This window comes from Oryctolagus cuniculus, chromosome 8 (genome assembly GCF_051225735.1).
Source record: "Oryctolagus cuniculus isolate XC-2025 breed Fujian yellow rabbit chromosome 8, ASM5122573v1, whole genome shotgun sequence".
In the NCBI taxonomy this organism is placed as follows: domain Eukaryota; kingdom Metazoa; phylum Chordata; class Mammalia; order Lagomorpha; family Leporidae; genus Oryctolagus; species Oryctolagus cuniculus.
This window is the reverse complement of record NC_142874.1, coordinates 84,773,275-84,800,948: the sequence shown is the minus strand read 5'-3', so window position 1 is coordinate 84,800,948 and position 27,674 is coordinate 84,773,275. Positions and strand designations below refer to the sequence as shown.

At 45.4% G+C, this 27,674-nt stretch overlaps 1 protein-coding gene across 1 annotated transcript in view; it reads left to right on the top strand.

Annotated features, from left to right (window-relative positions):
- MCUB (mitochondrial calcium uniporter dominant negative subunit beta) overlaps positions 1-27,397 on the top strand; it is a 113,033-nt gene extending 85,636 nt beyond the window's left edge. Inside the window, exons 2-8 of the mRNA XM_089301778.1 lie at positions 7,600-7,675; positions 8,886-9,056; positions 13,745-13,849; positions 21,765-21,925; positions 24,373-24,576; positions 25,419-25,535; positions 27,196-27,397. Coding sequence (XP_089157904.1) covers positions 7,600-7,675; positions 8,886-9,056; positions 13,745-13,849; positions 21,765-21,925; positions 24,373-24,576; positions 25,419-25,535; positions 27,196-27,273 — 912 coding nt within the window. The 3' untranslated portion in view covers positions 27,274-27,397. The remainder of the gene's footprint in view (positions 1-7,599; positions 7,676-8,885; positions 9,057-13,744; positions 13,850-21,764; positions 21,926-24,372; positions 24,577-25,418; positions 25,536-27,195) is intronic.
- The last annotated feature ends 277 nt before the right edge of the window (positions 27,398-27,674 follow it).

Here is a 27,674-nt window from a genome sequence, read left to right as displayed (position 1 = left end):
CTAATCCAGAGCCAGGAGCCTCCTCCGGGACTCCCACGTGGGTGCAGGGGCCCAAGGACCCAGGCCACCCTTTACTGCCCTCCCAGGCCACAGCAGAGAGCTGGATCAGAAGTGGAACAGCCGAGACCTGAACCAGCATCCACGGGGGATGCTGGTGCTGCAGACTGGGTTCCTAACCCACAGCGCTGGCCCCAGGATCTAAAATTTCTAGCTTGCATTCTGAGACACTAGGGCCTCAACATATAAATTTGGCAGGAGGAACACGATGCATTATGCTCCCTAAAGAAGTTCCCTAGTGAAGGTCTGTGGGCAGGAGAACATGCAGTCTGTATCTCTGAAAGGACTTCATTGTCTTCAGCTGCCATTTTCCTGTGTCTCGCTTTCTAGGGTCGTTATCTCCCTTTAGCACCTTGCAGGTGCTCATGCATTCATTCAACATGGATTTGTTGAGCCTCTGTGGTGTGTCAGGCACGGTTCCAGGTGCTGGGGATACAGCAATAAACTTGACCAAGTCCCTGCCTACTCTCAGGGAATAGAAGGAGGAAATTAAACGGTATTTGTACAGCCGGTATGAATGTAAGTTTTCACCTCTCTGGGGTACATGGCTAGCCATTGCTGGGTCTGTATAGCTTGGTAAGAAACTGCCACACATTTTACAGCAAGGTGAAAATTAGTTGCTTTTTAAAATTTTTTTAAAGATTTGTTTATTTGAAAGGCAGAGTTACATAGAGGCAGAGGCAGAGAGAGAGGTCTTTCATCTGCTGGTTCACTTCCAAAATGGTTGCAATGGCCACAGCTGTGCCAATCTGAAGCCAGGAGCCAGGAGTTTCTTCTGGGTCTTCCCATGCAGGTGCAGGAGCCAAGGACCTGGGCTGTCTTCCACTGCTTTTTCCAGGCACATTAGCAGGAAGCTGGATTGGAAGTGGAGCAGCCACTCAAACCAGCACTCACATGGGATGCTGGCATTGCAAACTGTAGCTTTTTTTTTTTTTAATTCCTTTTTTAATTTTTATTATTTTTTGACAGGCAGAGTGGACGGTGAGAGAGAGAGAAAGGTCTTCCTTTGCCGTTGGTTCACCCTCCAATGGCCGCTGTGGCCGGCGCACCACGCTGATCCCAAGCCAGGAGCCAGGTGCTTCTCCTGGTCTCCCATGGGGTGCAGGACCCAAGGACTTGGGCCATCCTCCACTGCACTCCCGGGCCACAGAAGAGAGCTGGCCTGGAAGAGGGGCAACCGGGACAGAATCCGGCGCCCCGACCGGGACTAGAACCCGGTGTGCCAGCGCCACAAGGCGGAGGATTAGCCTAGTGAGCCGCAGCGCCAGCTTAACACAGCATTGCCACCATGCTGGCCCCTCAGTGCTCATTTTTATAAATATAAATTTAAAAGACATAATTTATTTATTTTTTTGACAGGCAGAGTGGACAGTGAGAGAGAGAGAGAGAAAGGTCTTCTTTTTTGCCGTTGGTTCACCCTCCAATGGCTGACGCGCTGCGGCCAGTGCACCACGTGGATCCGAAGGCAGGAGCCAGGTGCTTCCCCTGGTCTCCCATGGGGTGCAGGGCCCAAGCACTTGGGCCATCCTCCACTGCACTCCCTGGCCACAGCAGAGAGCTGGCCTGGAAGAGGGGCAACCAGGACAGAATCCGGTGCCCTTACCAGGACTAGAACCCGGTGTGCCGGTGCGCAAAGTGGAGGATTAGCCTATTGAGCCGCGGCACTGGCCTATAATTTATTAAAATAAGTTTTGGATGACTTATTTTCAGTAAAGTTAATCTTCAAAATAAATTTGTTGGTTCTTTTTTAAGCATTTACTTTCTCATATTTAGAATTTAGGATTGCAGACTCTAAGCAGGAGTTACGTTTCTGTAGTTACCCCTCATAATTTTGTTAAAATACTTTTTTGGAAGGTATTGAGACAGGTAGACAGATCTCTCATCTGCTCTTGTACTCTCCAGATACTCTGATAGCTGAATTTGGACCAGACCAAATTCAGGAGCTGGCAACTCAAGCCAGAAATCTTATGTATCCCATGTGAGTGGCAGGAACCCAACTACCTGAGCCATCACCTGCTGCTTCCCAGGGTGCACAAAGCAGAAAGCCAGAACGAGGAGCAGAGCTGGGACTTAAATTCAGGCACTCCAGTCTGGCGTGTGGGTCTAAACCTCTACGCCAAATGCCTGCCCTATCCCTTTGTAATGTTATATCTCCTCCGACTTTGGCCTGAGCCCAGACTCTCTTCCTAATCTGCCAGGTCATTGTCCTGGAGATATTGCAGATATGACAGAGCAAGCCAGTCACTGGAAGACCTGGTGTGGTCTTGCCATGGGCCACTTTTAGTGTCTCCCTGCACGAGAGTCAGACTCTCAGTTGCTTCTGGTTTTTGTTTTTGTTTTTTAAAAAAGATTTATTTATTTATTTGAGATACAGAGTTACAGGCTGAGGGAAGAGACACAGAGAGAGAGAGAGAGAGAGAGATCTTCCATCCGCTGGTTTACTCCCTAAATGGCTGCAATGGCACTTGATCGAAAGCCAGGAGCCAGGAACTTCTTCTGGGTCTCCCATGCTGGTGGAGGAGCCCAAACACTTGGGCCGTCTTCCACTGCTGTCCCAGGCAGTTAGTGTGGAGCTGGACTGGAAGTGGTACAGCTGGGACTTGAACCAGCGCCCATATGAGATGTGGTGCCGCAGGTAGAGGCTTAACCTACTACTCCACAGCCCCAACCCCTGCACTATTAAGAGATCAGTTTCAGGGGTAGGTGTGGTGGTTCAGCAGGTTAAACCACCACTTGTGATGCCTGCTTCCCAGGTTGGAGTGTCTGGGATTGAATTCTGCCTTTGCTTCTGGTCCAGCTTCCTGCTAATGCACATCCTGGGAGGCAGCAGGTGATGGCTTAAGTAATTGGGTCTCTGCCTCCCACATGGGAGACCCAGATGGGCATTTGGGGAATGAACTAGCCAGTGGAAGATCCCTCTCCCTCCCCCTCTCCCTCCCCCTCTCCCTCCCCCTCCCCCTCCCCTCCCCTCCCCCTTCCTCCCCCTCACTCGATTCTACTCTGCCTTTCAAATAAAAATAATTTTTAAAAATCAGCATAAAATAATTTTCAGAAAAATTAACACAGCTGTCATACAAATGAACTGTTTCTACCCATGGAACATTCCTAACACTAAATGTGTGGAGTTTTTTTTTTTCACTCTAACGAGTAATTCTCCAACTCTCTAGAGCATCAGCTGAATGTGATTCAATTCTGGCACTAACTACCTGGAGTTAGCATCAGATGCAGCAGGATAAAGGCTCAGTCCTGCAAGACTGCGCCTGCTTCACATGCCATTCACAGTCCCAGGCTTCCTGCACTTCTGACCAGCTGGCTGTGAATCAGAAGTCCCCACAACTCCCTCTTTGGCTGATGGTTTGCTACAACAGCTCACAGACCTCAGGGAAGCACTACTTATGTTTACTGATTGAGCATAAAGGAATACAAATCATATCATAAGGAATACATATCATAAGGAATACAAATGAACAGCCTCGCCCCCTGAGGAGGTCCCTAGGGCAAGGTCTAGAAGTATCCCCAGCCCAGGAGCTTCTGTCCTGTGGGGAGCAACTCGGACTAGACTAAGTTACTGGAATTAAGACTTATTCTATGCATCTGCTCTCCCACAATATGGCGCTGGGAGAGAAGAAAACAGCTTCTACACAGCTGCCTCCAGTTCAGCCAATAAACTGTAGGACTTGCTCCTGATTGGAGGAGAGCAGCGTACTCGGCGTGTGGGCAGCCGAGTTAGGATTGGCGGAGGAGGACTATAAAGGAGGAGAGAGACGGCATGCACCAGGAACATCTAGGAGGAACATCTAAAGGGAACATCTGAAGGAACACCTGTGCAGCCCCCGAGAGAGCCGGCCGGCGGTGTGCCGCTCCCCCGCGGAAGTGGGGAATGTGGCAGGGGGAACCGCCCTTCCACGGAGGTGGAAGGGACAGTAGCCAACCCGGGAAGAACCAGCAGCAAACCCGGGGAGGGCCGAGCAGACAAAAGAACAGCGCAGGGTCCTGTGTCGTTCCTCCACGAAGACGGGGAGCGACATAATGGTGCCGTGACTCGGATATGAAGCCTAGGCAGGGCTTAGTGTCGTTCCTCCATGAAGAGGGGGAGCGACATGTCCTGTTTAATTATGGTGTGCAGTTCCTGGTATATGGATGCATTTTCTGAACCTTGTCATTTAGAGGCTTTCATGTGGGTTTCATCATATGGGCATGAGAGAGTATTAACTCACTCTCTAGAGGAACTGGAAGTTTGAGGCTTCTGATCAAGGCTTTTCTTTGTTAACAACCAGCCTGCATCCTAAGGCCAAGATCCCACCAACAGCTGCCTCATTAGAGCAGAAGAGGCTCCTGGAACCCAGGAAATGACAAAGCCAGGAGCCAGGCACAAAGATCAAATACATGTTTCCTATTATTTAAGAAGGAGCCAGACAGATGTTAAATATATGTGGTTAAAAGGAAAAATTGAAACAGCACAAATTTATATGGCAACAGGAATGTTAATGGAGCAAATAAAAAATCCTACTACACTCAAGGGGAAATGTCAAATCACTGCCAGATTGAAGAGAATTTGCATACCTTTCAGTTACCTACTTTCACAAATAGTCGCAAAAAGAGTACAAGCTAATGAACAGGACTAGGATCTGACAGCCTGGAGAGGTGCATGGTATCGTGTGTGCACTATATTCCACAGAAGCATTTTTTTCTGCAGGACCCAGAACCCAGCTGACTCTCCACCGGCACATTTCGTTTCTCTTTTGTTTCTGGTACATGGAGATACTTAAAATCAACTCTCAGTATCCAAGGGGTCCACATCCAGCTTTAACCAATTGTGGACAAGGAACAGTTTTTAAAAATTGTGTCTTGACTGAACATGTTCAGACTTTATTTATAAAGCATTTACATTGTATTAGGATTCATACCTAATCTAGAGATGATTCAAAGTATACAGGAGGATGTGTAGGTTAGATGCCAATAACATTCCATTTATAAAAGGGATTAGAGCATTTCTCAGATTTTGGTGTCTGCAAGGGCTCCTAGAACCACTCCCCTCAGAATCCTAATGGATAATAGTATGCTGTTTTTTAATACAGAGTAGAGGAGGCCCTTAAGTATGAATTTAAACCACCATCTTGAATGGAACTTGTGCCTTCTGTAAATAGTAATATGTTCAAGATATGACATAGCTATAAGCTCAACTTTAATTTGCCCCAATGGGATTATTATACATTTCTCTGCTAACACCTCTATTAGAGACCAGCTCTCCAAAGGGTTTATTCAGGAATAGCAAGATTGTAATCTAGGATATATGAGCTATAGCAGACCATAGATACATCCAAGGAGTTTCAGACAAAGGGGATGCTTTTGAGACAAAAAAGGAGAAATTGACATAAGCCATTTTGAAACAAAGATCACTGATTACAGGGGCCTGGGGCAGGAGTTAGCTTTAATTCGTTGGTGGAGACAGCCATTGCAGGTGTCCACGTGCAAGGGGCCTATCTGTAATGGTGGCTTTGAGGACTTTCTTGCACAGTTCACAGTTCCCATCTTAGGCGTATGTGTGTGTGAGAGCCTGCCTTCACCACTTCCCTGCCCAGCTCTACTGTGTTTGGATTTGACAAAGGTGACTATTTTTGTTCTGACAAGTTTCACACCTGACTCCTCTTCCACTTGGAAGTTCAAGCAGATCTCTCCCATACTGATGATGACTTTCCCCACTCCTGTCTTTTTCTAACCATAGCTCTGGCTCCCCTCTGCACTGCCAAACTTGTCCTCTTCCCCCCAACCCCCCTCACTTCTTCCTGAACCCTGTGCCTGAAAAAGATGACAGTTGCCTGTAGATGTATTTAGAGGCTAGGATTTTGCTTGTGTTCTTTCACCACCACCCCCTCCCCAGGGAGATTTCAAGGACAAAATTATACTGCAGCTGGATCTTGAGGGAATGACAGGATTTTGTTAGGCAGAAGTGGACAAGGAAAGACACTTAATGATAAGTCAGTGACAGGTAGACCCTGCAGTACAGCAAAATAGGAGAAAAATCTGGGACCAAGGTTGTGCCTTGCATCCCATATTGGAGTGCCAGTTTGACTCCCAGCTACTGTTATTCCAATCCAGCTTCCTACTAATGTGCCTGGAAAGCAGCAGATGATGCCCCAAGTGCTTAGGCCCCTACCACCCATGTGGAAGGCCCTGAATGGGACTAGAACCCGGTGTGCCTGCACACTAATAGCAGCAGTTACCTTTGGGGGTAAGGGGTGGGCTGGTAGAGAAGTTGTTATGGCAAAAAGGCAGCTGAGAAATTATTATTACCTCGGTTCTTTGTCTCACGTGGAAGAATTTCAAAGCAGACAAGCAGAGATTTTAAAATATTTATTAGAGTCAAAGACCTGTAGCCAGAGCGGCATGGAGGGGGGCTTCCAAAAGAGGGAAAAAACCCCAAAGGGCCCCGTAGCACTGGGGTTTTTAAGTACAATTTCGTTGGAAAAAATACTTGTCAGATTGGCATTTAGTTACCAGGCAGGGACAAAACCCATCAAAAGACCTGATTTACAATTCTCCATCCTGTCTGGCCTGTTCATGATAAAACAAAAACCATCCAGAAGGGCGGTGGGATGGGTAACTTGTTTTCACAGTAAGTTGTGGTGCTAATTCTCTAGCATTAAGTTCAAATTCCAAATGCCTGCAAATGAATTATTCAGTGTCCTTGTTTCTACTACTGTAATATCTTTGTTCACACAGTGCGTGATGGTGCCTTTGGGTCTTCATTACTTACCAATCAATACATCTGTAAACACAAGCGCCAATGCAAGCCCTAAAAATGTGTTTCATAATAAAGTGGGCCAGATATAGACTCATCAGGACTGCCTGGTGGAGTGTTCTGTGATGATGGAAATCCTCTATTTCTGTGCTAATAGGGTGACCACTAGACTTACAGACTGCGGAACACCTGAAACGTGGCAAAGGTTGCTAAGGAACCTAAGTTTTTGTTTTGTAATGTAAATGTTTGTAATGTAAATTTAAGGGTACAATATTGGGCAGCCTGGATCTGGGGCAATGTTTATCAAACCCTAATGTGCATGGGGATGCACTTGGGAACCTTGTTTAAATGCAGCTAGTCCAGTAAGTCTGCAGTGCCCCTGAGACTGCATTTCCAGTCAGCTTGGAGCTGACTGGATGCCGCTGGTCTGGGGGCCTCCTTTGGGACACAGTATCTAGAACATGTGTGCCTTGTATTTATTTGCTTAAATGATTGCCTGGAGGGAAAAGCAAACTTTAAAATTCTCACAGAACTCTAGGATTTCTAGGGGTCCTCCCACCCCGCCTGAGCCATCCTGTCCCCACAGGTTACAGCCCTGCACAGAGAGCCCTGCACAGAGAGCCCTGCACAGAGAGCAACAAGCAGGCGGCCTGACAGGCAGATGTAGATGTGCCCAGGGTGTGTGTGGGAAGCTGCATTTTCCCATCGTGCTTGTCATACAAGGTTAAGGAGAATCTTCTGATAAAGACACTTATTTCAGCTTTCCTGCCTTTTTAAAAGAAAAACTATTTTTTTTACAGGTTTTGTGTGTGAAGCACTATGGAAACCTGAAGGACTACCAGTCACAACTTTATAGTACAGTGGCGCCACCTGATGGTAAGGTTTCACATCACTTCTTTGAGTCATATGCTAATCAATTTCTCTTCCTCCAAAGAGAGTTATGTGAGGTGTTTTGGTTTATGGGGGGGGGGGGGGGGAGTTCTTAAAAGATTTGTTTGAAAGGCAGTGATGGGCCAGCGCCGCGGCTCACTAGGCTAATCCTCCACCTTGTGGCACCGGCACACCGGGTTCTAGTCCCGGTCGGGGCACCGGATTCTGTCCCGGTTGCCCCTCTTCCAGGCCAGCTCTCTGCTGTGATCTGATTCTGTCCCGGTTGCCCCTCTTCCAGGCCAGCTCTCTGCTGTGATCTGAGAGTGCAGTGGAGGATGGCCCAAGTGCTTGGGCCCTGCACCCCATGGGAGACCAGGATAAGTACCTGGCTTCTGCCATCGGATCAGTGCGGTGTGCTGGCCGCGGCGGCCATTGGAGGGTGAACCAACGGCAAAGAAAGACCCTTCTCTCTCTCTCTCTCTCTCTCTCTCACTGTCCACTCTGCCTGTCCAAAAAAAAAAAAAAAAAAAAAAAGAAAAAAGGCAGTGATGGGCAGCAGAGGGACAGACACAGGAAGAGAGAGATCTTCCACCTAGTAGTTCACTCCCCAAATGAGCCAGGCCCAAGCCAGGAGCCAGGAATGCCATCTTAGTCTCCTACATAGGTGTCAGGGGCCAAGTACTTGGACCATAATCTGCTGCCTTCCCAGGTGCATAAGCAGGGAGCAAAATCGGAAGCAAAGCAGCTGGTTTGAACCAGCATTGTGATACGGGATGTGTGTGTTGCGAGCAGCCGCTTAACCCATGCCAGGATGCATTTTAAGCAAAACAAGTGATTATACTTGCACTCCCCTATCCTAGTCCATCCCGTCCCTTGGTTAAGTTCCTTCCTTTGCTGTTCCTAGAACATATGTTTTTGGCAGACTACCATTCTGGCAGACAGGAGCTAGAGATGAATAAGAACCAGCTGTATTTGGGAAAACTGGAAGCAGATGATTATAATACAGTGTGGTACAAGCTGCGATAAGATGTTACAGGATGTTAGAGAACACATAGGCTGTAGCGTGATGCCATGTAGTACAAGCCATGCAGCTTTGCATTGGAATTCAGAGGCTTATGAATTCTCTGTGTAAGCATTCCTTTTAGCATTCTTGAATATTAAATCCTTTTTCATAAGTAAATATTTTTCATTTCTGTATTCTTTTCTTTTTAAACAGAAGTAACAATTAATTATCGACATGGCCTTCCTTTGATAACACTTACTTTGCCATCCAGAAAAGAGCGCTGTCAATTTGTAGTCAAACCAGTACTGTCAACAGTGGGGTCATTCCTTCAGGACCTCCAGAGTGAAGACAAAGGTGTCACAGCTGCAGCCATCCTTGCGGCAGGTATGCATGTGTTTTACTGCTTTGTCCCAAGTCCCACAGCCTCGTCCTTGCTTTTCCCAACCTTTGTTTTCATCCTTTATTTTTCTAAAAAGAAATTGATTCTTTAATTCATTATATAATAAGTTATTGACCTTTACTGAGAACTTAAGTTTTTACACACCAGTGATTTTTTTTTTTAAATTTAACTCCATTGAATAAATAATCAACAGAATAAGTTTAATGTAAGTTTCAGTTTCTTTCAAACTTAGCCTGAAAATATTCTCCCTTTGTTGTGGGCAAAGTGTTACCTACATACCTATTCCAGGTCCTTGCATTTTACCTAGAGAAGCAATCTAAGTAGAGGCACACATATGGTGATAAAGTTTATTTAAAAGCTGAGTAGAACACACACACAAGTGGGAATTGTTCAGGAACAGAGTGGGCCAGGAAGGGAAAGGATGGGGGAGGGAAGTACAGAGACGACGCTTCAGTGCCTTGTCTTGTCCTCCTCTGCAGAGAGGGAGTCCGCCACCCAGTTGCCCTCCTCTTCTGAGGATGGAGAGGAATGGGTGATGTAGAACCACCCCCAGCTGCCAGGTGAAGGGAGATACATCCTGTGAAAGGGATTATTTGACTGACAGGTAGGCGGATAGGATTACATAGGGCAGAGGAGGTATGGCTTCCCAGCTCATGGCCCTAACTTAGCTACCTGCCTTATCATAAATCACCTTCAGAAATTTTAGCATGGGCATTAGCATGTAATTTTCAGCAAAATTTGAATAGAACATGGAATGCGATTTCAGTGAATAAGATAGCCAGTGAGTAGTTAAAACACATACATTGTTCATTTTTCTTTGTTATAAAGCAATTACAGCCTAGTATTTTTTGACAGAATTAGCTCATTATTTAATAACCTTATTTAGACATTTTAAGTTTATGATATATTTTTTATGTTCTCTAAAATGGTCTTCAACCAACTGCTCCTAAAATAAGGAGTTCTTTACTTCAGCCCAACATACAGAAGCTACAAATACAGATACATTTATACATCCGTCTTGTTACTATAACGTAGTAGTAAATACTGAGGAAAAAATTATTTAAAGGGTAATAGATACTATTGCAGTGTTGAAAAAGAAACATTTTTCTTCCTTATCCAATTTCATAACCATTTAAAGTTAGCTACAGAAGTTTGACAAATGGGGATTAAGGAATTGGACTCATTTGACATATACTTGCTGAGTACCTTACATAAACCAAGCACTGTTGTAGATATTAGAGCAAAGAGCAGAAGGGATAAAATGTCTGCCCTTATAGAACTTACATTGCAAGAGGAGAAAGTAACAAGATAGAGAAAGAAATTATGTTTTATGTTTGATAATAAGGGTATTGGAGAAAGCAGAGTACGGGAGTAGAAGTGGCGGGGTGGGGAGGGGGCGGTGGTGTGTCTCACTAATGTCGCACTTGAGTGGAGACCTGGAACAGATGAGGATGGAAGGTGGGACCCTGGAGGCCTGGGCCTTGAGGTCAGAGCAGACTCCAGTGTGGCTCCAAGGAAGGAGCTGGGCAGGAAGAAGAAATCTGAGAAGTGGAGGGGGCCAGATTATGAAAGCCTTGATGTGAGGCCTTTGGTGGAACTGGAAGGGGAGCTTGCTTACTACTAAAACATGGAATGTAGAATAAGGTTTAGCTCTTTGACCACAATGAACATACTAATACTTCATCCCTAAACTAGACCCTTCCCTGGGGCACGGGGGCAGTGGGGGCCCACGGGCCTTCTCTAGGTGGGCAGGGCCTGCCTTCCTGAGCTTCTAGGAGCTCAGATGCAGACCTAGAGCTGGGAGGGGTTGAACTGAACAGTGCTTGTCTGGGGCAGGTACTCAGCAAGCATTAGTTAAATAAATGACATGAGAAAGGTTAAAGATGTTTACCCTGCTGATTTCTAAAAATAATTTGAGTGACTTTGAAACAGCACAAAGAAAGAGACTAGGAACTAAGACTTTTCTCTGAGGTTTAGAGAAAAGTTGGGTTTAAATTGATACTGGCCCAGGAATGTGTGAAAAATTCAATGTTGTATCATTGGCTCCTATTTTAGGTCAATATTTTGATGTTCATACGTGTATGTAAAGGGTAATGTATTATTTCAACAAAAATTGTACTCAGTTGATTTCTTTTTATAGTAATACTTGTAGATGCTGGTTTGAAGTCATTTAAAGGTAAGTTTTTAAATGACACTTGGAAAGTCAATTAAGAGGATTGGTGTGTTATTCATGTTTTTTAAGAAAATTGTGTGGGAATTTGTGCTTGAAAGAGTATTCTGAGCTTGTCAGTTTGCCCATAGTGTGGGTTGAATTATTTGGCAATTCTTGGAAAAGTGTTCTCACCTCAGCTGACGAGTGGGAACCGGAAAATCCAAGTTCTAGGAACAGAGACCTTGCAGACTTGACTGCTGCCTTCTGGAACAAAAGAACTACAGGGAGCCAGACAGGAGGTAGGCAAGCAGGTTCTTCGTGTTGTCCTGCATGTTATTGTGACTGAAATTGCTCTGCATGAGTGTAGCCAAGCAGACAATCAGCTGGCCAAGAGAAAGTAGACCTCCAGCATTCTCTGGGAGTTCATTTCACATAATCTATGGACTTTTCTGTAGAAGAGATGACAGAAAGAAAAACCCTACCCAGCACCAGTTTTTAAATTGTTGTTCAATGACTACTTTCTTAACACCTGGGTTACATTAAAGTTTAGTTCAAAAATATAACAACTAGGCCATATGAGAAGCTGAGCAAAGCACATTGAGGTTAAAAATTTCCAAGAATTTTTTTTTCTAAAATGTTCCTGGGATACTTGAATGTCTCCTGCTTCTTTCCTCACCTCGATAAATTAAACAACAGAAATGTGAATTTTGTTTTAAAAATTATTTACTTATTTGAAAAGAAGAGCAAAGGAGAGACCGAGGTCTTTCATCTGCTGGCTCATTCCCCAAAGAACCCTATAGCAGGGGCTGAGGCAGGTAGAAGCCAGGAAGTCCATCCAGGTCTCCAACATGGGTGGCAGGGACACAGCTTCCTAGGCCGTCATCTGTGCCAGGTTCTCGGGGCTTTATACCCCAGTAAGGGGAAGAGGCAACGGGCTGAGGCAAGGATTTGAACGGGAAGACAGCAGAGAAAAGGGGGTGAGGAGTTAACTTGCTTGGACAGCAAGTGGGGGTCCTGAGAGAAAGCTCAGGCCCCTGGGTAGCAGGCAGTTGTCTTCTTTATACCTCTGGCCTAGGAAAGGGCCCAGGGCCACAGTGACATATACAGTGATAAGGCAGACACCTCCTTGACAGGTGTTTATCAATGTCAACAATTTACAATGTGGGATTTTAATCCACTTGGGATGTCCCAAGCTAGTGGCTGTGAAAGCCAGAACTGGCAGAATCTTAGGCCATGAAAAACAAAGTGCCACATGACTTCTTCAGTGTCTTCATTAATTGGGCTCAGTTTGCCAAGTGTGGTGTTAACTATTTGTGTCCCAGCAGCCTAACAAGTCCTAACAATCTGCTGCTTCCTAGGTGCATTAGCAGGAAGCTGGATTGAAAGTGGGGCAGCCGGGACTCCAACCATCACTTGAATATGGGTGCTGGTATGCCAAGAGGCAGCTTAACCTGCTGTACCACAATGCCAGCCCCCCAATTTATTTCTTAGCCTTAATTATGTTCATTACTGTCAATGCCACCCCCACCTCCTTGAAGTTCTGCCTCATTTTCCACAAGCTCTCCAAAATGGTGGAATGAGCCAGGGTGGTGGTAGTTTGTGGTGCTGTGTGGCCATGAATTTTCAGCTGACACCAATCAGTCACCTCTAGTAATTCAGAGAAAAGTAAGCTTTAAAAATGTTGCGACCTGTGTGCTGTAAGCAGAAGCAATGGACTTTGGCTAAGCAGAATAATGACATTGGGCTCTTAGACTGGAAATGACAGGAGGGGACATGAGCAGAGACCATGTTTACTGATGGGCTGTGCTGCCAACACTCCCCAGACACTGCAACCTCCACTGCCCCAGCCTTGCTCTGAGGAGGTTCCACTTTCCTTGAATCTACATGAGCTTCTGCAGGTGTAGTTGGGCATTAACCTAGATTCCAGCCCAGCTGACCCAGTGGGACAGTGAGCTCCTGCCTGTTCCATTTGGTCCAATGAAATGGGAGGTAGAGGAGTGGGAGCTGTGGGGCATTGGGTTAAGTTGTAGTGCATTGGGTGCACTTGGGCTACCTCCATCTCATATCACAGTGGGATTGAGTCCTGCCTCTGGTTTCCATCCAGCTTCCTGCCAGTTCTCACTGTGGGAGTCATCAGATTATGGCTCAAGTACTTGAGTTCCTGACATCCACTTGGAAAATCCAGATGAAATTCTTGGCTCCTGGCTTCTGCCTGGTCCAGCCCTAGCTGTTGCAGGCATTTTGGGAGGACACCAATGGCCGAGGATATCTCTCTCTCTGTCACCCTGCCTTTCAAATAAATAAATAAATCTTTACAAAGAAAAAGGAAGCAGGAGGCAGAACACCAAGGAGGAATTAGTCCTTTCAATAGGAATGCTGTTTGAGTTTGGAGGAGCCTTCCAAAAGGCAGATCTCCATGCTGTATTGTAAAGACTTGGGTCAGTAACTTTCTGTGTATTGGAAAATGGTTCTTACAAACAAACAAACAAACAGACATTTGTATTATGTTTTTGCTTTCAGATGGCAGTGAGATTCCAGCTTCCACCTTGATGGGGATTTTGCTCATGAAAGATTTTAAACTTGTCATTAATAAAATAGCATATGATGTGCAGTGCCCCAAGAAAGGTAAGAAACGCATCCTAGCCAACTGTCTCAACTGGGGCTTCTAAAGGGAGCAGAGCAGACCTTGTTGGGAACAGAATTCTTTGACATATTTCAAAATGGCTACTTTTTTCCTCCCACTGCTAGAAGCAGGAAGGGGCTTTTCTGATTTTTACTGTGAGAACCTGGTAGAACTTCCGAGGTAAAGCTGATTAAAGTGTGGATATAAATCTCAAGAGTTGTCCTCACTGAGCCCCCAGCAATTTGCAAGTTACAGTGCAGGTTTCCATACCCTGGGTCTGGTTACTTGCACGTCCTCGATCATGGCGGTCTGCTCCAGGAAGTCATGGTTCTCTGTATCCACTTCTGTCTCAAGTTCAGGGGCAGTAGTTTGTCCTGTGACTTCAGTTCTCTTAGAGATGTGAGGTGAGTTGCTGATTTTCAGTTTCTTCAGCTTTTTTGCTTACTGTTAAGATGGAGTGGACTGCCATTGTGGAACAGCAGGGTAAGCCGCTGCTTGCAATGCTGGCATGCTATATTGGAGTGCCGGTTCTAATGCCGGCTGCTCTGCTTCTGATACAACTCCCTGCTGATGTGCCTGAGAAGGCAGTGGATGATGGCCCGAGTGCCTGGATTCCTGCCACCCACATGGGAGACCAGGATGGAGTTCATGGCTTCTGGCTTCAGCCCAGCCCAGCCCAGCCCTGTTTATTGTGGCCATTTGGTGAGTGAACCAGCAGATGGAAGATCTCTCTCTCTCTGTCTCTCTGTCTCTCTGTCTCTCTGTCTCTCTCTCTCTCTCTCTCACACACACACACACACACACACATACAGAGTCTTTATAAACCTCTAAAATTTTTTTAAGAAACAGAGTGAGGAGTTCTAGGCTCCTTATGTGTCAGATTGAGAACCAGAAGTCTTAACTCTAAGACAGCTTCCTCCCACCCCTCATTTCAAACTACAGGTTGAGCATCCACAATCTGAAACTCCAAAACTTTTAAAGTGCTGATATCAATCCAGAGGTGAAAAATTCTACACCTGACCCTCATGATGGGTTGTAGACAGAACACAGGCACACTAACCTTGAGCGGCAGTAAGTGATGGCTCCAGTGGTTGGGTCCCTGTTACCTACATGGGAGACCTGGATTCAGTACCTGGCTTCTGGCTTTGACCTGGCCTAATCCTGGCCATTGCAGGCCTTTGGGGAGTGAACGACTGGATGGGAGCTCTTCCTGTCTCTCTGCCTCTCAAAATGAAATAAAAAATCACAGGTGTTCTAAATATATTTTATATACTTAATTTCAGGCTGTGTGTAAAAAGTATCTGTGAAACATAAATGAACTTTGTGTTTAGATTTGGTTTCATCCCCAAGATATTTGACTGTGTTCATGTAATATTCCAGAAACCAAAATCTGAGATATTTCTATCACCATTTTCTACCAGTGATATTCAACCTTTTTTTAAAGATTTATTTATTTATGTGAAAGGCAGAATTACAGAGAGGCAGAGGCAGACAGAGAGGTCTTCCATCTGCTGGTTCACTCCCCAGGTGGCCACAATGGTCAGAGCTGTGCCGATTCAAAGGTGGGAGCCAGGACCTTCTGGGTCTCCCATGTGGGTGCAGGGGACCAAGGACTTGGGCCATCTTCTACTGTTTTCCCAGGCCACAGTAGAGAGCTGGATCAGAAGTGGGGCATATGGGATTCGAACCGGCACCCATATGGGATGCCGATGCTGCAGGTGGCGGTGTATCTGCTATGTCACAGCACCAGCCCCTCAACCTCTATCATTTTTACCTTCAGCTTTTGGAACGTTTTCAGCCATCATTACTTCCAATATTGCCTCTGTTCCTTCCTTTCTTCTTCTAGTATTCCTGCTTTGTGTGTGTCATACCTTTGTAATTGTCCCATAATCTTAGGCATTCCATTAGCATTTTCCCCATTTCTTTCTTTGGTTTCTAGTTTAGGAAGTTTTTATTGATACACGCCCGCTCACGGATTGTCTTCTCTGTAGTGTCTAGTCTGATAATGAGCCCCTCCAAGACATTCTTCGTTTCTGTCTCCGTGGTTGTTTTGATCTAGCGGTCCCTTTTGATTCTTTGAGAGTTTCCATCTATCTGTTTGCATTATTCATGTGGTCCTGCATATTGTCCAATTTTTATATTACAGTTGTTTTAATAACCCAGTCAGACAGCTCCAGAATCTTTGCCATGTTAGGGCCTAGTTTTGATGCTTGCTTTGTCTCTTCAGACTATGCATTTTTCTTGCTTTAACTTTTTTTTTTTCCTGAAAGCTGGACATAATGTATCCGGTAATAGAAAGCAAAGTAAGCAGGTCTTTTAGTGTGAGGTTTATGTTCATCTGGGTGGGAGTTAGGCTATTTAATGTTTGCTTTGCTGTAGGTATCAGAGGTTTCATTTCCTTTTGTGCCCTTATTTTGGTCTCTCACACTCTTTTTTGGGGTTTCCCTAGAAATTCCTTCTTAAATAGAACCTGTGTCTTGTATAGAACTGGAGCCCAGATGATGTGCTGAAGTATTGAAGAAAGGAAGCATGTATAATCTTAGGATTGAATATTTGGTTTTATTGGCCTGCATCCCTAGCCTGTAACTTTCACAATAATTTTCTAGCCTTTTTCTTTCCTCTTTTATCCCCTGTGTAAGACAGCAAGACTTCCAGGGGCTGGAGTTGGTTAATTGCCCTTCCCCAAGGTGGATTAGGCTCTAGGGTAGAGTGGTCTCCTTGTTCTCAAATGGAGAACATATAGGCAGGGCTATTTAAAAATGATGCCCTTTCCTCTCCCCTGCCTGAAGCAGTGGAGTGTTTTTCTTTGGTCTCTGATCTGCAGTGTGAGGAGATGGTGAGGTTCCTGGAGGGGAAACTGATGAAAGTGTGGAGTTCTGCTTCCCAGGCAGTCTACATCGAGCCTCCAGCAGCAGTTCAAGTTCACCACCAGTCTTGGCTGCAGAGGCTTCGGCTCCCCCTGAGCGGTGATTACAGACTGCTAAGGGGAAGGGGAGGAATCCTGAGTTCATGCCTCATGAACTGATGATCAGTAAGTCAAAGAAGGCTCTTGCTGACATTTGGAATGCTGAGCGCTGCCTGGTAAATGTCGAAGGTTGTTGGAGTTGGAAAATCACCATTTTGCAGCCAAATTTTACATCATAGTAATCATCAATAGATGCTGAATGGAGGAAGAAATTGCAATGAAGAGCGTAAGGAAATGTTAGGAAACAGGTAGGAGGGGAGGTATTTGGCCTTGCAGTTGAGATGCAGTTACGACTGCCTGCTTCCCAGGTCTGAGTGCCTGGTTCAATCCCAGTTCCTAGCCCCAGCTTTCTCCTAATGCAGACCCAGTGATTCAGCAGCGATGGCCCAAGTAATCGGGTTCCTGCCACCACATGAGAGAACCTAGATTGCTTGCCTTTTAAAATTTTTTTTATTTTTTTATTTTATTTGGAGTGGAGCAGCTGAGACTCAGACTGGCGCCCATATGGGATGCCGGTGCCACAGGCAGCGGCTTAAACTGTTATGTCACAACGCAGGGCCCTGGAAGCCTTCTTGTCTCCCAGATTTTGCCCTGGACATTGTGGACATCTATGGAGTGAACCAGTGGCAGTGTGTTGTCTGTCACTTTGCCTCTCCGAAAAAGGGAAGAAAAAATAAAGCTTCTGTTCCGAGGAGCCCAGCAGCCACCTCCAGTATAATTTGAACACCAGCGGCCCCTGTGTCTGTGACTTGTTCTCATTTTTTATTTTTCATGCATTTCTTTTTGTTGTGATATAACTAGATGATCCAGGCTGATCCTGTGCCCATCATGTCCCAGCACTGGGATTAGCCATTTCTCTGAGGATCTCTGAAAGGAAAACATCTAAGAACTTTCTAAATTGTATATTTGAGCATTACATGGAATTTTTAAACACAAACAATAGAGAAAATCACAAAATAGATGGAGTGACTCATCTTAACAGTTAAAACTTTCTTCTGTTTTTTTTTTTTCTAAGATTTATTATTTAAAAGGCAGAGAGAGAGAGAGAGAGATGTCTTCCATCCACTGGTCACTCCCCAGATGGCCACAATGGCCAGAGCTGAGCCAATCCAAAAGGAGGCAGGAGCTTCTTCCAGGTCTCCCACATGGGTGCAGGGGCCCAAGGACTTGGGCCATTTTCTACTGCTTTCCCAGGCCATAGCAGATAGCTGGATTGGAAGTGGAGCAGCTGGGACTCGAACTGTGCCCATATGGGATGCCAGCACTGCAAGTGGCAGCTTTATCCGCTATGCCATGCCTCTGGCCCCCTTAATCTCCTTTAAATTGGGGCAAGGGCAGGCATTTGACACAGCAGTTATACCACTTGGGACACCCACATCTTATATCAAAGTGCCTGGATTTGAGCCTAGCTCTGCTTCCTGCAGATGTACACACTGAGAGGCGGCTGATGATAGCTCATGTACTTGGGTTCCAGCCACCCATTTGGGACACCAGCATTGAGTTTCTGGCTTCTGGCCCAGCGGCAGCTGTTGTGGGCATTTGGGGACTGAACCAGCAGAGGGAGATCCCTGTCTCTGTTTCTGCCTTTCAAATAAACAAAAGTTAAATAAAATCAGGGCTGTATTTAACCTTAAAGCGATAGCGCACAGAAGTTGAGAAATATAAAAATAGAAACCCCTGTTAAGATCTAGTTTTCATGTCCAGTGGGTTCCTAACACCTGGTAAGGCCTTCCACTTCCTGTTCTGAGTTGAGCATCTGAGTGAGCAGGTGGGAACAAGTGTTTTCAGGGCTTCTCATTGCACTGCGTGACCTTCCTCTCCCTCGAGCCCCCAGGTGGAGCTCAGCACAGCGCACCAGCTCCCGCTGGCGCACTAGAAGACCCTTCTGCCTGTGCGGAGGGTGCTGTGTTGGGATTGAGCATCACAGGCAGACGTCCCAGGTCTCACTGTGCCTCACCGAACACCGAGTGAAGCTTGCCCCGTGTCGCACAGTAAATTCCCAGTGGGCACAGTAGGCGTGGTCGGAAGGAAGATAACAGGAGACATCCTGCACTAATTAAAACATCAGCAAGCTTAGATATGAAAACTGAAGGGTGTGAAATAAAATCCACATATGCAGGTAAAGGAATAAGCAGCTTCTGAAGAAAAGAGGACGGAGTGATTGTGCCTCAGAGCCTGGGTTGGTAATGGATTCTGGGGCTCAGGCTTGTGAAAGCATTGCCAAGGGCACTTGTCACCGAGCTTAGATGCACATTTTATGTCACTTCCTGTCCTTCCTAGTGGGGAGAGAAGACTGGCTCTTTTGACTCATCCACCTGGCCTATGCAACCTGCAAATTCTTGGCACAAATGATTTCATCCACACACACAGACTCACACCCTCTCACCCCCACAACATTCACACGCTTCTAACAGCTCCAGGCAGCTGCCCCCAAGCGCCTGCTGAGAGAACAGCACTGTCACTGTGAAGAGAACTGAAATCCTGCTGTTCAGCCAGTGCCTGGCTCCTGAGCCCCTATCAGAACTATCACTTTGTAAAATTTTGCGATTATAAACCCTTCTCCAGCCACACTTTTTAAAAAGGATTTATTTATTTGAAAGGCAAAGTGACAGAGAGGGCAAGAGACAGATACCCATTGATTCACTCCCCAAATGCCTGCAGTAGCCCAGGGTATGAATCTTCCACTGCTCAGACCCATGTCTCAGGGGCCTGAGTTGTTCTTTGAAACACTGTTTATTTCACTCCACAGCATTGGACAAACTGGGCCCTGTCTATGCCTTTCTTTGTGTGTAGACCTTTTAGATACCAATACCTTGTTCACAGTAGCAGGAGGGCTTTTTATTTAAGTGAATTTAATTGTTTTTCTGTGAACTTTTAAAAAAAAGATGTATTTATTTATTTGAAAGGCGGTGTTACAGAGAGGCAAAGGCAGAGAGAGAGATCGATCTACCATCTGCTGGTTCACTCCCCAAATGGCTGCAATGGCTGGACCTGGGTAGATCCAGAGCCAGGAGCTTCTTCTGGGACTCCCATATGGGTGCGGGGCTCCAAGGACTTGGGCCATCTTCTATTGCTTTCCCAGGCCGAAGCAGAGAGCTGGATTAGAAGTGGAGCAGTCCAGAAGCAACCGGTGGCCATATGGGATGCCAGCACTGCAGGCGATGGCCTTATCCACTCTGCCACAGCGCCTGCCCCAAGGAGGACTCTTCCACAGACCTAAGAAGCCTAGAAAATCACTCTTGGCTTTAGGTACCTGCCAGGCTTTAGCTTGGAATGCAGAAGGGGTTAAAGGTCACAGCCAAGTCTTGAAGAATGCAGTGGTGGTAGATGAAAAGTAACTTCAGGGTGAGACCTGATACTGACTCTGGGATTGTAGTTTGCAAGAACCCTGTGGCGAGGACCATCTTCCCTCTGCTCACCTTGTCCCCTCCCTCAGGTTCTCGTATAACTGATGATGAATTAAAAACTCCTGGAAAGGGGTCACTGCAGCCTAATTTTATGTGGATTTATAAACTCACAGTGGAGGAAGGATGAGAAGCCCATAAATCAGAAGAACTCTGTGTCAAAAACATTGAAACTGACTCCTGTAGGGGTTGAAAAAAATATTTTTCCCTCTACCGTTAGTTCTTAGCTGGTATGATCCCTGTTAACACAAGAGAGATTAATAAGATCAAAACAAATAATAGCTTATTAACATGTATATTTCAAATATACATGGGAGAATCCTGGAAATAAATCTCAGAGGCAGTTTAGACCTCTGCTTATGTAGCATCTTAGAATAATTTATTTGAGAAATGACAAAGGGGAAAGACCTTGAGTCTTCATGGACAGCACATTCTGGAAGGATGACCAAATGGCTTAATGGCAGACAAAACTAGTGTAGTGTGTTATGCAGGTTCCCAGCTGCCGTCTCCAGGGTAATAAGGGTCTAAAATGTTCTCTGGTCATCAACCTTTGTTCTTTCTGGTAGTCGGGGAGGTGGACACCATTTGTAAATTTGTATTCTGCTTTTAGGCAAATGGGAAGAGCCAGAGAGCTTTTCTTATATCTGTTTCTTCATTGCATTCAGCTCAAAATAATCTTTCTGGCATGGTGACATATCTATAGTGGCATATTCTGGTCCCCCACATATAAGGGTTCTTCAGTTAGTGTGTGGGAAACAGAATTTATAAAGGTTTTTTTTTTTTTTTTTTTTTTTTTTTGACAGGCAGATTTAGAGAGAGACAGAGTTATAGACAGAGAGACAGAGAGAAAGGTCTTCCTTTCCATTGGTTCACCCCCCAAATGGCCGCTGCGGCCAAGGGAGCCGTGGCTCCGGCCAAGTTGTTTGTTTTTAACTGTGCAAAACATTTTGAAATCCATGCGTAGCTTTTTTACAGTACTCATTTTTCAGACATATTCAAGCATCTGTGTACTGCCTTTCAGATTTACACTGTTGTTTACTGTGACTCACTCTTGTTCAAAAGATCATATACTTGAACTTCTCAAACATACACTATACTTTTGTTTGCATGCTTGTATTCCAGTTTCTTTCCCTTGTGAGCCCTAAAAATAATTTTTGGAAAGATGGTTGGGGATAGAGAGGGACCTCAGGTGTAAAAGTGAACCAACCCATAAACCGATGTGTTACCAGTTAGGGTGAGGAATGAACCTGCATTCTGGAAAATGAATAATCTCCTTCTCATGTATGCATATTTTAGGAGACCCCAAAATTCGTATTGCAAATAAGACAACAAAAACAAGGATCTTTAACCCCATTGTGCTGTAGTTTATCTCTCCAGATTGTCTTAATCTGAGACTGATGGACTCATCTCGATGTGACGGGGAGATAGGCCAGGGCCCAGTGCCTCACCAGGCTTTGGGAGTGCTCTGGAAGATGCAGATTGGGTTCCCTGGACCTTATGGGGGAAAGCGCGGTGACTCCCTTACGTTTCCCTTGTGTCTTTTCTCAGAACATCTAAATAATGAACACACCACTGAGATGGAAAATGTGAAATCCTTGGTTCACAGGCTGTTCACAGTTTTGCACTTAGGAGAATTTCAGAAAAAGAAAGAACACCATTTACTGGAGAAAATCGACCACCTGAAGAAACAGCTGCAGCCCCTTGAACAGGTTAGGAAGTACCACAGTTGTCTGTCGGAAAATACGACCTCGTATTTGGTTGAGTGCACCTCATGTGAATGCTTTTCTGAGTGCTTTTCATATGCTTGCTTCTTGACTCCCCAAAGAGCTGGGAGATCAGTACTGTTGTCCTCCTTGTTTTCAGTGAACAGCTAACATGTGGGAGAGCCTGACGTGAGCGCAGGCGGTCCAGCTCCAGAGCCGCCATCTTCCACCCTGCGCCTCCCCTTCAGGGACAAATTGGGACAGTAGACTGGAATGCACTTGCTGGGTGCTCTGTTTCCTTTTCTGAGTAGCCCTTGGCCCCAGCTCTGCTGATCAGAATTGTAGCTGCAGTTAGTAACAAAGGCTTCCTAACATGATCAATGTAGAGGAAAAAAATTAGATTTTTGTAGAGGGGTAGGGGGCAGAATCTGTTTTACGAGAGAAACTGCTCTAAAACTCAAAATCCAATTTGTGAAGTTTTGTTTTAAAAGGAGGGTATATGTGTGTCTTTATGTGAATAAGTTATTTCTGGAAATATCTCTAATGGTACTTAAGGGGTAGCAGAGGGAGGGATCTTTTGTTGTTTTCAAGATTGCTTACCCACGATTTAATTTTTTTCTTTGCCTTTTACAAAGTAAAACTGTGGGGCTGGTGTGGTGGTGCTGGTTCGAGTCCCAGCTATTTTTTTTTTTTTTTTAAGATTTATTTATTTGAAAGGCAGAGTTAGAGAGGCACAGGCAGAGAGAAAGAGATATCTTCTATCCTCTGGTTCATTCCCCTGATGGCCACAATGGCCAGAACTGTGGCAATACGAAGCCAGGAGCCAGGAGCTTCTTCTGGGTCTCCTCCCACATGGGTGCAAGGGCCCAAGGACTTGGGCCGTCATCTTCTGCTGCTTTCCCAGGCCATAGCAGAGAGCTGGATCGGAAGGGGAGCAGCCAGAATTTGAACCAGCGCCCATATGGGATGCCAGCACTGCAGGTGGCCACTTTACCCACTATGCCACAGTGCTGGCCCTTAGCTGCTGTTTCTAATATAGCTCTGTGCTGTAATGTGTCTGGGAAAACAGCAGAACATGGCCAAGTGCTTGGGTTCCTATCACTCAAGTGAAAGACCCAGATGGAGTTCCAGGCTCCTGGTTTTTGCCTAGCCTAGCCCCAGCTATTGCAGGCATTAGGGGAGTGAACCAGCAATGGAAGAATTCTTTCTCACTGTGTCCCTCTGCTTTTCAAAAAAAAATCTTTTTAAAAGTGAAAATATTTAAAAATTTAAAAATCTAAAATCTAATGGATAGTTCTCCTCTTGTCCTATCCTCCCAGTTACTACATCTCCCATACCTATGAATCATTTCAGATTTTTTAAATCCCTGTACATACTCATATCTTTTCACTAATAATGTATCCTGGAAATCCTTCCAAATTGGTACATAGACAGCTTCCTAATTATAGTCACATGTCTCTTGATGGACTTTGGACCGTCTTGTGCTACTAGCAGTAAACTGTAAGGAATTCATGAGTGCAGCTGCACCTGTAGGTTGACATCCTAGATGTGGAACTGCTGGGCCCGACAATGGGCCTGTATTTTAGAGGGTCCAGAGGATGACTTCTAAGTTCATTGCATACCATTCTGTAATATCTGTTCCCACTGGCAAGTACCATCCTTAGGGTTTAAAAAAGATGAGCAAACTGATTGGGAAATGAGTAACTACTCAGCCAGGTACGCATGCTATAGAAAATTTCCCATACGTGCAGTCTGTTCAGGATGTTGCGGATGTGCTTTGGTCAAAGGAGTCCTTTCCATCAGACTTATGACTTGAAAGAGTTAGAAAAGTCTTCTATGTGCTGATTCACTCCCCAGATGATGGTAATGGATAGAGTTGGTGGTGATGGATAGAAGCAGCCAAGAGCAGCTTCTGGGTCTCCTTCCTGGGTGCAGGGGTCCAAGGACTCGGACCATCCGCTGTTTCTCCAGATGCATCAGCAGGGAGCTTGATCAGAAGTGAGGCAGGGGCCGGTGCTGTGGTGCAGTAGGTTAAGCCTCTGCCTGAGTGCAGCATCCCACTGGGCACTGGCCCTGGCTGCTCCACTTCCAATCCAGCATGCCTGCTATTGGCCTGGGAAAGCGGTGGAAGATGGCCCAAGTTCTTGGGCCCTGCACCCATGTGGGAGATCTGGAAGAAGCTCCTGGTTCCTGACTTTGGATCAGCCCAGCTCCGGCCACTGTGGCCATTTGGGGAGTGAACCAGTAATGGAAGATCACTCTGTCTATAATTCTGCCTTTCAAATAAATTAAGAGAAAATAAAGTGAAGCAGCCAGGACTTGAACCAGTGCTGATATGGGATGCCAGTACCACAGGTGGCAGCTTACCCGCTGTACCATGGTTCCAGCCCTCTTTTCTTGTTCTTTCTTTCCCTTAAGTCACTTGTAAACTGGATTGTTTCCTGTTCCTCCAGGTGAAAGCTAGAATTGAAGCTCGTTCAGAAGCCAAAACCAGTGGGCTCTTGTGGGCTGGATTAGCACTGCTGTCTGTTCAGGGCGGGGCCATGGCCTGGCTCACTTGGTGGGTGTACTCCTGGGATATCATGGAGCCAGTCACATACTTCATCACATTCGCAAATTCCATGGTCTTTTTTGCATACTTTATAGTCACGCGGCAGGTGAGTATCTTTGCAAAGAATTCATTATCCAAGTAATGAGCAATAAAGGCTTTTTATGTACTTAATTCCTACAATCTGGAGTTTCGTAAGCGGATACTTCATTGTTTTCCATAAGGCTGGCTGGAGACTTACATACAGCACAGAGAAACTGTATAAATAATTAGTATAACACAAATTCCTCCACTGGGATATACTTTTCCAATTTGTGTTCTCTACACCCTCATTTATAAATAAAATTGAATTTATAAGGCCAGCACCGCAGCTCACTAGGCTAATCCTCTGCCTGAGGCACCGGCACCCTGGGTTCTAGTCCCGGTTGGGGCGCCAGATTCTGCCCCAGTTGCTCCTCTTCCAGTCCAGCTCTTTGCTGTGGCCCAGGAGTGCAGTGGAGGATGGCCCAAGTGCTTGGGCCCTGCACCTGCATGGGAGACCAGCCAGACCTGGCTCCTGGCTTCGGATCAGCGCGGTGCACCAGCCGCAGCGTGCTGGCCACAGTGGCCATTGGGGGGTGAACCAACGGAAAAGGAAGACCTTTCTCCCTCTCACTGTCCACTCTGTCAAAAAGAAATTTATACTGCAAAACTCCCTGTAACTATCTAGTGGTTATTTTGTCAGTCGCCCTTTTTCTCTTCCAATATGTATAATTCTGTCCTACCTTGCTTTTAAAAGCCACAGCTGATGCTTAGATGAAACTGTTATCTGTGATGGCATATGCTTGTTCCAATGGTTACTACAGTATTTACTCATCCATCTGCCTGCCTTTGCTTTGGTGTGGCTAAATCACATCTCTCTCTTACAGAGGTATTATGTCTTTCCAAATCACGTTCTTTTTTTCCCCTCAGAATTACACTTACTCAGCTGTTAGGAGCAGGCAGTTTCTTCAGTTCTTCCATAAGAAATCACAGCAGCAACATTTTGACGTCGAGCAGTACAACAAGTTAAAGGAGGATCTTGCCAAGGTATTCTATTACAAATACATCTTACAGCTGATGTTCTTGGTAACTAGACCCTGTGTCAGGAACACAGTTGATGGCTCATGCTCGCAGGTTATATCCTGGGCTTAGGCTTAGGCTTTTGCATGCTGTACGGCTGTTGAGTGAAACAGCTGGCATAGCCAATAACAAATTTCATATCCTGTTTGTATTCTCTACCTGGGTATAGTTCAAATATGTGTGAAGACGTCTTCAATAATGTGGAGTGAAGTAAAAGGATTCCCATAGAAAGCTCTTTTTAAGCAAAGAGAATTTCAGTAAGATGAACACTGTGGTAAGGAAGTAAGCTCTAAGGGCATTTACGTTGCTTTCCCCAAGGACAGAAGAATCGTTAGTTTGCCTCCTGTGTTTTCCCTTTCACAGGAGGAAACAGGCCCAGGCGCGCACTGCCAGGGTGTCAACGGCTTCCCTACGGGGCGCTTGTGAAGCCTCAGGCCTGTCAAACATTTTACCGTATCTGTTTAAGCAGCTTTAAGAAAATTATTTGAATGGGGTAGGAGGGGAGAGATCTTTCATACACTGGTTTACTCCCCAAATGGCCACCAGCTGACTTTGGATCAGCCCAGGTCTGGGCCAGGCTGAAGGGGCCCAAAGTACTTGGGATGTCACCACTGCCTGCAAGGCACATTAGCATGGAGCTGGACCAGAGCCGAGCTGCTAGGACTGAAAGTGATGCTCCGGGCCGTGCGGCAGTCATGCGTTACCACTGCACCACATCGCTGGCCCTTAGCAGCTCTTGTCTCTGGACTCCTGCTTTACTCACTGGCTTTGTTCAGGTGACTTCTCAGCACATAACTGTAGTTTTTTCTTAGTAATTTTATAACAGAATAGTTGTTCGTTGTGGCTGGCATTGTGGTACAGCAGGTTAAACCACCACTTGTGACTCTGGCATCCTGTATCAGAGTGCTTCTGATCCAGCTCCCTGCTGTGGACCCAGTGCTTGGGCCCCTGCCACCCACATGGGACACCCACATAGCGTTCCAGCTTCCTGGCTTTGGCTTGGCCCAGCCTCTGCTGTTGTGGCCATGTGGGCAGTGAATCAGCAGATGGACGATCTTTCTCTGTCCCTTCCTCTATCATTATGCCTTTCAAGTAAATCAACTTTTAAAAAAAGAATTCTTCATTGCTAAATGCATACTCATTTAATAGTCAACAATCATTCTATCTTTTATCTGTACCTTCTAAATTACCCTTCCTGAAATTATTAAATTGAACCTTTAAAAAACTATTTCATGTAATCCTTATGTAGGACAAATAGAGTAATTTTGGGCACTCCCCTTACATTTGAATGATCCGATCCAACACTAAGGAATGGATGTTCTCCCAGCTACTTTAAAGGACAGAGACGCTTAAGATTTAAAATGACACCTGTAAAGTACTACTTTTTCGGTAATAAAGGGGAGAGAAAAAGGATAAGTCATAGGGTTTTTTTATGAAAGGTTTTTTTTTTCTTTAGAAACATTGTTAAAACATTTTCTAAAAAAAGAACCCTATAAAATTGACATTTTAGATATTTACTACTTAGTAGTCTAGATATGTTTCATTGCCCTAAGGAGACATTCAGCGTACAGAAGCCTGTCAAGCAGCAATGCTTTCTCTGGTCACGTGTGTTTTTTTCCCATGACAGGCTACAGAATCCCTGAAACAAGTGCGCCATTCTCTCAATTGGAGAATGAAAGTAGAGGCGCTCCGTGAGAAGAATTAATCTTAACGTTTTTAAACCTCATTGGATTTCTCCATGTGTTGATTGTATACCTTACAAATGACATGCGTCTCATAGTTCATTTCAATCTTTAAGTTTTTAGTTAATAAATTCTTGTAAAAAAGTATTCTTTGACGTTCTTTAGTTATTGCATTTTCATAACTCGCTACTATCAACACTGGCCTATGTCCGTCAAGCTGCTGCTGTCGGCTGAACCCCGGGGCGAGCTATCGCGTGTTCATTCCTCTGTGAAGGGGAGACGGTCTGTGTGCTTGGCATGCACTTCACTCTCAGGCTTCATCTGCAATGGTCTTCTCATTAGCCTTATCAAAAAGGTATGAATGCCCCACTAACCATAATGCCTTGTTGGTACTTTTTAAACCGTAAGTGAAACAGAGGCACAG